Source organism: Nanorana parkeri, unplaced genomic scaffold, assembly GCF_000935625.1.
Source record: "Nanorana parkeri isolate BGI_ZX_2015 unplaced genomic scaffold, ASM93562v1 scaffold634, whole genome shotgun sequence".
Classification (NCBI taxonomy): domain Eukaryota; kingdom Metazoa; phylum Chordata; class Amphibia; order Anura; family Dicroglossidae; genus Nanorana; species Nanorana parkeri.
In genome coordinates, this window is record NW_017306902.1 from 711,487 (window position 1) to 721,586 (window position 10,100).

Here is a 10,100-nt window from a genome sequence, read left to right on the forward strand (position 1 = left end):
GGGGACATGGCAAGCAAAAACTGAAAGGGGAATTTATCCAAACTGGAACCCATGGCAATCAATCAGTTTCTCTCATTCAAACTTAGCTGAACAAACTGAAGAGAAAAGCTGATTGGTTACTATGTACAACTGCTCTGGTTTTGTTAAATTGCCCCCAACATGTTTTAGGCCCCATGCACACACACACACCACATGCATAAAACATGTGAGAAGGCATCTAGGTATATAAACAACGTTTATGATTTCCAAATCACGTTTTCCTGCGTTTGGATGCTCCTGCATTCAGCCACGGAAAAACAGGCTAAACGAGGCACATTTTACTTAAGCGCAGCTCATCTAAAGACTGCTGGACATCTAAGCGTGCATTCAGCCATAGCAATCATTACATGCTTCCAGGTGCGTTTAAAAATCAGCTTCAAGCGCACCGGGACACATATGCATGGGGCTTTTGATGTCATTGGAGGGAATATATGAATATTGGAGCAGGCAGAATTTGGAGCAGTTGCCTAGGGCAACCAATCAGCTTCTATCTTCAGTTTGTTGTTAAACTTTAAAAATGAAAGACAGAAGCTGATTGGTTGCCATGCATAACTGGTTGCCATGCATAACTGGTTGCCATGCATAACTGGTTGCCATGCATAACTTCTTCAGATTTTGTCTGCTCCAGTTTTGATCAGTTCCCCTCATTGTGTCAATGTCAGTGATGTCACCTCACCTTCTGACCTGAAATTTCCTGGGACAGGAAGTGAGGGAAACATCTCCAGAACAGAGCAAACTGACAACAATACAAAGCCAAGGAACAAGCCTCCCCCCACTGCGCTAATGCAAAGGGGAAAAATGTATGAAAACAGGAGCAGCTACGCATGGCGACCCCAGTCTGTTTTAGTTAAGCTTTGAAAATGAAAGCAGACTGGTTAGTATTGGCAACTGTCACAAATTTTTCTGCTACATTTTGAATAAATTCCCCCCAGTGTTTTTACTGTCATTGTGTCCCCATTTAAGAGATTTCACGTCACTTCCTGTCCTGTTTGCAATGTTATTGGGACAGGAAGTGTGGGTGAAATATAATACCAGAATGAAAGAGGTTCCACCTCTTCCCCATTCCATCCAAAACTAAACCATGAAAGCTTTGGCTAGAAATACCCTGTGATATAACATGACATGGATAGAAGGAGGACCCTGTATAGCTGGGGTGAGAAAACTTCAGCCCTCCAGCTGTGGTGAAACTACAAATCCCATGATGCATCTGTCTCTTGGAGTCATGCCAGTGGCATGATCTTGGGATCTTGTAATGCCTCCTGGGATTTGTAGTTTCACCACATCTTGGCGGGCCAGAGATTGCCCACCCCTGTATACTGTCTACTAGGGAAACACCGGTATGTAGTCTGCTCCCATGCGCTGTACATGAAGGGATGGACACCAGGGTAAACATCTTTCCAAGATGGACACTGCCAGGATAACAACAATACTCATTCACCTTGGCAGGGTGCCCTTTTTATCCATTACTTATCCGGCGCATTATTCTGCATTGCGCAGGAATGCAAGCCTAAGAAATATTGACTTGTCTTCCACTGAGTTATGCATAATAAAGTGCCCCAATACCGCTTTCTAATACATATACAATGAGGGGAATTTATCAAAACTGGAGCAGAAAAAATCTGGAGCAGCGGTGCATGACAACCAATCAGCTTCTCTCTTCAGTTTAGATTTCAAAATGAAAGAGAAGCTGATTGGTTGACATGCACAGCTGCTTCAGTTTTGTGGCAAACTCTGGCCCTCCAGACTACAAATTCCAGCATGCCTTTACACCTGAAAATTATGCCTGTAACTGACAGTCTTGCAATGCCTCATGGGACTTGTAGTTCCACAACAGCTGGAGGGCCTGAGTTGCCCACCCCTGATATAAAGTGTTATTTTGTAAAGCGATGCACAAACTGTTGGCGCTCTATAATGTAATTTTGAGTCTCCCGCAATAAAATAAACAAACATGTAGGTTTTCCATCTTTCATCCTAGTATGTGTGTATGACTGTGCTATGGACATTAGAATGTAAGCTCTTCTGGAGCAGGGACTGAACTCTGGAAGGTGCTGCGGTATATGTTAGTGATATATAAATGAACACCAAAGGGTATCTGGTGAAAATGATGGGCAGACGGAAGGCAGCACTTACTACATAAAAGGAATTTTTTACAAGTAAGCATTATTGAAAACAACTCCAGTATGTATTCAGTTACAATGCTGATCTTATAACAGGACAGTATATGCTGGGATTTTACACTTCCTTTAAGGGTTAAAACAGTCCTTGGTTGCAAAAGAGCCAAGTAATCCATCAAGCAGGAAACTGTCCTGGTCATATAAGAGCTGCAAGGCCTTGTGTTTACATGACTGGTGTCTAACAATACAGGGCACTCCCCAACTGGGAGCCAAATGGTGGAGCCCCAGGCTACAATCTGCATTCCATGCAATAGCTGGGAAGCTGGAATCAGAAATGTAAAGGTTCCTATCCATCTTAACACTCGTACACGTGGGCTGCATTAATCAGTCTGCAACCTGAAAGCATGACCCAGAAATAAAGATAATACAACACCGGGGCTTCTAGACCTAAGCTGGGAAATGTACCAGGTGCTGCCTTCTCACTACATCCAAGCTTGGCATAAGGATGGATATATGAGCTTAGAAATCGCTCATCAGTGAAGTTCATGGCTACCAAGCAAATAGCCATCAAAGAAGAGTCAATCACTTAGCACAGGGGTGGACAAATAAGTACAGAATGCAAGAGCCAGGCTATCCAAACAGAGAACAGGTTCCATTGACAACAACTACAGAAAACCTCAAATCGTAGGTGCCAGCTGTTATTTTGAAGGATCATTGGCGACCTGGGAGTTGTCCAATCTTGATTTAGAATATGCATTCCTGGGCTACTAACACCAAGCCGCTGCATGAAGAGTGCAACTCCTCAACACCTCCATGTCTGTACAACCTAGTACCATTTCTACAAAGATCTGACACCTATACACAAAAAATGGTGGCCATTTATTTAAACAGAATCAGAGAGAGGAAAGATTTTTTTCTCTCCTGGAATACAAGTCATAGGCCCCTTTCACGAGGCCTCTCCATCAGTCTGCTATTGACCCATGATTTAAATGGGCTGCAATACATCCTTATGGGTGGAAGCATGTAAGTGGACGTACGTCCGCCTATATCCACCCACTTCTGTGTGAGTTTAGGTTTGCAGACCGAACGCAAAAAGTTTGTGCCCGGGTCAACTGAATATGAGCAGATGTAGGCGGGCGCATGTCCATTTACATCTGACCACCTATAGTAATTACATGTGTCCATTTTTCCTCCATCCCAAGATAGAAGAAAAACTGGAACGAACATGGATGTCATACACTGAGTGGCCAGATTATTATGACCACCCCATCAGTACTTCGTTGGGCCACGAGATGACTTCGTTGGGCCGCCTCGTGACTCTACGAGATGTTGAAAGGTGATGCGAGGAATCTGACACGGCACTGTTGCCCTTCTGTTGTCTTGTACCAGTCTTGCCACTCTCCGTTCTGCCCTAACATTGACTAGTTGCTGGCGGCCACAATTTGCACGTTCAGACCCAGATTTTTGGCTGACAGTCCAGTCTTTAAACACTTTAACAACAGCTGCTCTTGAACATTTAACGAATTCTGCTGTTTTGCTGATATTCGCTCCATCGCTCAGAGCACCAACAATCACCCCACGTTCAAAGGCTGTTAAATCGCGTTGTTTACCCATATCTTCAGAAAAAAATCACGTCTACTGTCATGGTAAACAACCTGCTTCCCTATTTATAATGGTCTGGCCCTCTAGCAACTTCAGCGCGAAATTATAGCTAATTATAGCAAATTTGCCTACAAACGTCAGGTGGTCATAATAATCTGGCCACTCAGTGTATATGTTACATCTGTCTCTGCTCTGATCCATCTAGGATCCCCTACTGAGACAGAATGGATGGCGCCCGTGTGATAGGGGCCACACATTGTATATCTAAGGAGTATAATTCCATCCTCGAAACACTGTGTCTGGTTTAACTCTGAAATGGAAATTAATCAAAAATGTAATTGTTCTATGAAGAAATGCAAAGCACAGTAAGACCTCGTGCACACAGCGGTGATGAGATTGCTGGCAGAAAGATCCTGCATAAAAATTCACAAAATGGACAGAAAATTGCTTGCGATTACACGCGTATAGACAGGTACTTGCCCATACAGCATTCAGCGCGTGTGCATGAGCCCAGGGGAAAAAAAATACACCAGCATTCAGATCTGTGATATAAAAAGTTACTGATAAAAACACTGGGTTTATTTTGTTTATGGCCATGTGTATGAGTCCCAAAGTTCACTAACCCAGAGAAACGTGTCAGAAATCATCTCTTCGCTAATCTCAGTGAACTGAACTCTAATAGGTTGGTACAGGTCACGTCACTTTGCACACTCCACTACTCCTTGCACTGCTGTATTGAATAAGCCCCTAGTGTCATCAGTAGTTGCCCAGTTTTACGCCATCGCACCCCATCTTTACCAATTTTTGTTAGAATTTGGTAAACAGCCTTGCAAAAATATAATTCGAAGTAATCCTAAAGTAAACCCTATTTTTTAAAATATGAATAACATATCTGAAGACAGATAACAGTCACCACAACGGCATGCAACGCATGTATGTGCATACTTGGCACGTGCACAGCAGCCTAATTATTTCAACGGGCTGCCGTACATGCGGCAAATGCATCAAAATGGTACATACACCTTTTTTTTTTTAAATCGTGCCGCACCAAAACACTAAGTACTTTGTAACAAGCATTTTGACACATGACTTTGCATGTGTGAGCAAGGCCCACTTGGGGTGCTATGAGAATGAGCGACTCCTCTAAAGACGTGTTTTTCAAGTGACTCAGCAGCGTCCGGTGTCACAATGCTCAGGTGTGAATGAGGCCTGAGTGTCAAGCCATGAACTATTTTTAATATTAACGGCATTATGCATTTTATATTAATTTCAGAAGACAATAAAAAGGAAGCGCCGCTAATTCTATTTGGCTTCATTCACAGTAGCAGCGTGTAGGCGCATGTCAAAGGAAAGTGTGTTTTTGTCTGTTTTTCCTGTGTATTATTTATATATATATATATATATAAATTATATGTACCTCTATCTAAGCATCTCTCTATATGAAAATATTCTACAGATATCTCTCTCTATATATATATAATCCTGTGTTTTCTACTAAATAAACTGACCAAAAGTGCATGCACTAGCTTGTTTGTACGCTGCTGATAAAACATTCTGCACATAGAAGCATGATGTCATTAATCAGGTGAACGGAGCCATTCATTAACATTGGACTTGTCTTGAATTGTATTGTAATTCTACTGTCTCCCTTTATATTGTAAGGCGCTGCACACACGGTTGGCGCTATGTAAATCCTGTATAATAAGACTCCTTTTAGTACATTGCAATTGAACACACATACGTGCTGCTAATATTAATGAGGCCTTAGGCACAGATACAACAGGCTAAGATGGGGCCTAAAGTAACATCCTCGTTACATGGTAACACATAGAAAAGATCAGAGATACGTTCACTTGGTGTCTCAAGGATTAAGCTCAAGACATCAATAAAAATAAATCTCGGCAGTGCATAGGATACATTCATTGCTAGCAAATAAAACAACAAGCACCACTTCTGGCTGCGGACCATCCTTTCATGCTCGCGCTCATAAACAAAGCAATCCGCACATTCACACACCCGGCTGTCAGATTAGGATCTGAGACTACGACACCGAGAGCCGTGTGACATTCAGTAGAGCTCATAAAGAACAATCTCGTTTGTATCGCTAGAGATAGACATTTCTAGAAATCTAGATCCGAGGCAGCTGTTGTGCAGCACAGAATCCACCTTGTAATCACCGAGTCTTCACCACCCATTGCAAAAGATAAAAGAATATTTATATTTCTCTTTCTCGTTAAAGCTTTTAGTGAACAGAGCATTGGAAAAGTGTGCGCCTACAGAGGCGGCGCCATAAATATTTGTACTTTGCAGACAACACTGTGCATAGGAAAGAATACAATAAAGATGGAACTGGATTGCATGCAACAATCCCCCCCCCCCCAGAAGCTGGCTGTTCATTTACACCATCATGTCGACCCAGCGGGTAACCAGTATAAGATCCCATTTCCCCGATCTCTCAGGCAGATGTTTCGTCTTATGTGACCTTGCTGTATAGCTGAGAGTACAGGGAACTTGGCAATTACTCTTTTTTGGGGGAGGGGGGATTAACAAAGATTGGCACATGGAGAAAAAAAATGCACCATTTACTAGATGGGCTTAAGGCGGCAAGTAAATAAAGAGTGTCTAAGACAATTTTCTGCATGATAGCGTACGTCCATAAGCATCCGCCTCTCCCTCCTCACTATGACATTTACCCCAATGTGGTACATTTGATAACAATTTTCAACTTAGAACATTGGTGCAAGTGCTCGTAATTAATGGAAACGGTCACATATCACTTTTAACGTGAATTTTGCGTGCCTGCCTACACAGAACTGAGTTGGTACATAGAAAGGGCTCATGCACAAGGGCAGCCCAAACTGGCGTATTTCCTCCACCAGGAAGACACAGGTGCTCCCATAGAGGTCAATGGCTGTATGCGGGTATATGGCTCACCAGGGTTGTGTGCCCATATGCATGAGCATGCAAGTCCAGAGTATGCCCACATTTGACCATTGATTCCTATGAGTCACTGTATGCAGCACCTGTGGTTCCTGGGAGGGTAATATGCTGGAATATTGGCCCAAAATGTGCCAACATTTACATTAATGGTGCATTTCTCTTTGTTAATTCCCCCAATGTGTCTCCTATATCTCTTCTATAAATATCAGTAAGCAGTTGCTGTCCAGCAGCTATACCAAGCCATCAGGCCTGCCCACCACCCCCATCCATAGCACAAGGAAATGCCAGGTGGGGGGAACCTGTGGCTCCACATCTACTGTGCCACTACAAGTTCCAGCATGCCAGGCACAGCATCAGGTCAGCCACATATCAGTCTGTTCCATTAGGCCAGGGTGCCAAGTCTTGTAATGACAGGTTGGGGCAGTGTAAGCATATGGGGTCCATGTGTCCCTGCAGAGTGGGGCGATCAGGGCAGGTCGGGCGATGCCCCCCTTGTCTCCTTCGCCCTCTTGCAGCTGTACAGCCACTTGATGATCCTGGCATTGCGCTCGATCACCGATGTGTTGGCATTGCCCACTCCGGGAATCTGCCCGTTCAGCGGCTCGTCCTCCTGCAGCCCTCCGGCGCTGTCCTCCCCGCTCCTCCGGCTGAAGCCGCTGTCCGAGGTAGCCACGCTGGCGCTGCGGATCCTGTACTGCCCGGCTCCGTCCAAAACATCGTCCGCGGCCGCTGCGAACCTGTCCCTGCCCAGCTCCTCCACCACCTCGGGCTCCAGGCCGCAGTACTGGAAGAAGGTGTCGAAGTCGGAGAAGGATCGGGAATATCTGGAACTGATGTCCGACTGCGATCGGTGCAATCCCGTCCTGGAGCGAGGATCGTCGGCACTAGGGGACGCTGCGGAGACCGGGGGCTTTTCCTTAACGTTGCCCAGGAACAGTCTCCTCACCAGCCCCGTCCTTGCCTCCTCGATCGGCCCGTCTGCACGGTTCTTGTGCCGGTAGATGAGCAGGGAATCCGGGCGCAGGAGCCTCTTGCTGCTGCCGCGTCTGATCGGCTGATCCGGGCTCCGTGCCTCCTCCTGGTGCCGGCTCTTCCTGCTGCCCCCGGAGCTGCTGCTGGTGCTGCTCTCCGAGGCTGAGCTGCCTCCGGTGCCGCCGCTTGCCACCTGATGGCTCTTCACGTACTTGGCCTTGTCGGCTGCCAGCCTCTCCACTGCGCTCAGGCTGGATCGCGGCGTGCCAGTGTCTATCTGCCGGCGCAGGTACTCTGGCCCCCTGCTCAGCAATCTGATGGGCAGCACCGGGCTGTGGTGCTGCAGCTGGGAGATGGGCTGCATCCTCACTGCGTTCATGATGTCAGTGGGCATAGCGCTGCTAGACGGCTGAATATGGGGGGGCTCCTCCGCTGCGATCACCGGCACACAGCGGATGATGGAGCTCGCAGGTAAATCGCTCTGACTGTCACTGACTGCTGCGCTCTCCTAGAACACTCAACTCACCGCTCTGCGTCTCCACCAATCACATTCGCCTCACCCGGGAAAAGGGGTGTGGCTAGGTGGAACACACAGCCTTACTCTGGAAAAGGGGTGTGGCTAGGCGGCACACAACAGGTCTAAGCCGGGAAAGAGGGCGCGGCTAGGTGGTATACATCGCGTTCTATGCGTGAGAAGGGGCGTGGCTAGACGGCACACTTTCTCCCCTGCAACCAGGAGCTGATTTGTCACCTCCCCCCGTCAGAAGTGTGCGGGTACCGGGGAGGGATCATCAGTCCTGACGACAAATCACTGGAACATGCCCGTGTCATCGCAAGACATTCACACCTGTTATTTGGAAACGTCTCTGCAGGCCAGGCCAGGTTCTCGCTTTGCAGCAGGCGAGGCATGGAGCTGTCACATTGTAGGACATGAAAAGAGGCCTGTCAAACAACCAGCATAGGGAGCTGCTAATGTGTGTCAAACGCTTGTCAGTCACCGCTGGTGTTATTAGCAGCTCGGTCGACGGATTCTGATGTGGAGGGGGGCTCCAAATTTGAAGGGTGGACTCTGATGTTAAGGGGGGATCTAATGTAAAGGGGGATTCTGAAGTAAAGGGGGCTGTGATGTGAAAGTGGCTCCTGTTGTAAAGGGGGGTTCCTGATGTAAGGGAGAGCCCCAGATGCAAAGGCAGTGGCCCCACATGGGGGATGTGGCCCGCACCCGGGTGACACCAAAATGACTGACAGTCATTTTGGTGTTACCCCCATTGAAAAGTCGGGCACTCGGTTGTAGACTGAGAACCCGACAGTGTCTGGAGGGGACCCGGCGGCATACCTTATCCTGCCGGGTGAACGTCCCCTCCTCTCTGACGGCGTCCATCACCAATAAGCTTACCGCACGATGACGTCACGCGCGTGGTGACGCCACAGCAGGGTGTCACCCACCCGGTATCCGCTCCGGATGACACCCGGCCTCGAGACGTCCTTGTGCAAAGGTGGGGCTTTTTATGTGAAAAGAGGTGACTGATGGGGGGAAAAGAAACTCCAATTTTTCTTTTTTTTAACTCATGAGGTCCCCCTTGAAATCCATACCAGTCCCATATCAGGATAAAGGATCTGATTTGGATTTTGGCCGGGACCACATGTCCATTTTCACAGTTACATTTTAGACTGAGGTGCTTTTTTTTGCATACTTTTAACTGCCTCCCAGCCGGCCGTTGTACTTACACGGCCGGCCGGAAGCTTCTTGGATGTAACAGGCCGTGCATATACGGCCTGTTAGCCCCGCTCAATCGGCGCGCACAAGCGGGAAGGACGCAACATTTAAAAACAGGCAGCGATGCCCGTTAACATACAAGCGATCCGCCGGCTATAGAGCCGGTGGATCGCTTGTATAAGCTACCGGCTCGTGTGTGCCGTCCCCCCTCCCGTTGTCACGCTGGTCCCGGGCTCTATCTATCTATCGGATGGATAGATAGATAGATCAATAGAGGATAGATAGATAGATCGATAGAGGATATATAGATATTGGATGGATAGATGATGGATAGATATTGGATGGATAGATAGATAGATCGATAGAGGATAGATAGATATTGGATAGATGATAGATAGAAAGATAGAGGATGGATAGATAAAGGATGGATAGATAGATAGAGGATGGATAGATAGATGATTGATAGATAGATGGATGGATAGATAGATGGTGGATAGATAGATATTGGATGGATAGATAGATGATGGATAGATAGATAGATAGATAGATAGATAGTGGATAGATAGATAGATAGATAGAGGTTGGATAGATAGATAGTGGATGGATGGATGGATAGATAGATAGATGATGGATAGATAGATAGATAGATAGATAGATAGATAGATAGATAGATGATAGATAGATAGATAGATAGATAGATAGATGATAGATAGATA

At 46.4% G+C, this 10,100-nt stretch overlaps 1 protein-coding gene across 1 annotated transcript; it reads right to left on the reverse strand.

Annotated features, from left to right (window-relative positions):
• Positions 1 to 7,119: 7,119 nt before the first annotated feature.
• Positions 7,120 to 8,085, reverse strand: FAM110C (family with sequence similarity 110 member C). Its single transcript, XM_018563127.1, has one exon. The coding sequence runs from the start codon at positions 8,059 to 8,061 to the stop codon at positions 7,162 to 7,164; it is 900 nt and encodes a 299-aa protein (XP_018418629.1). The 5' UTR covers positions 8,062 to 8,085; the 3' UTR covers positions 7,120 to 7,161.
• Positions 8,086 to 10,100: the final 2,015 nt, after the last annotated feature.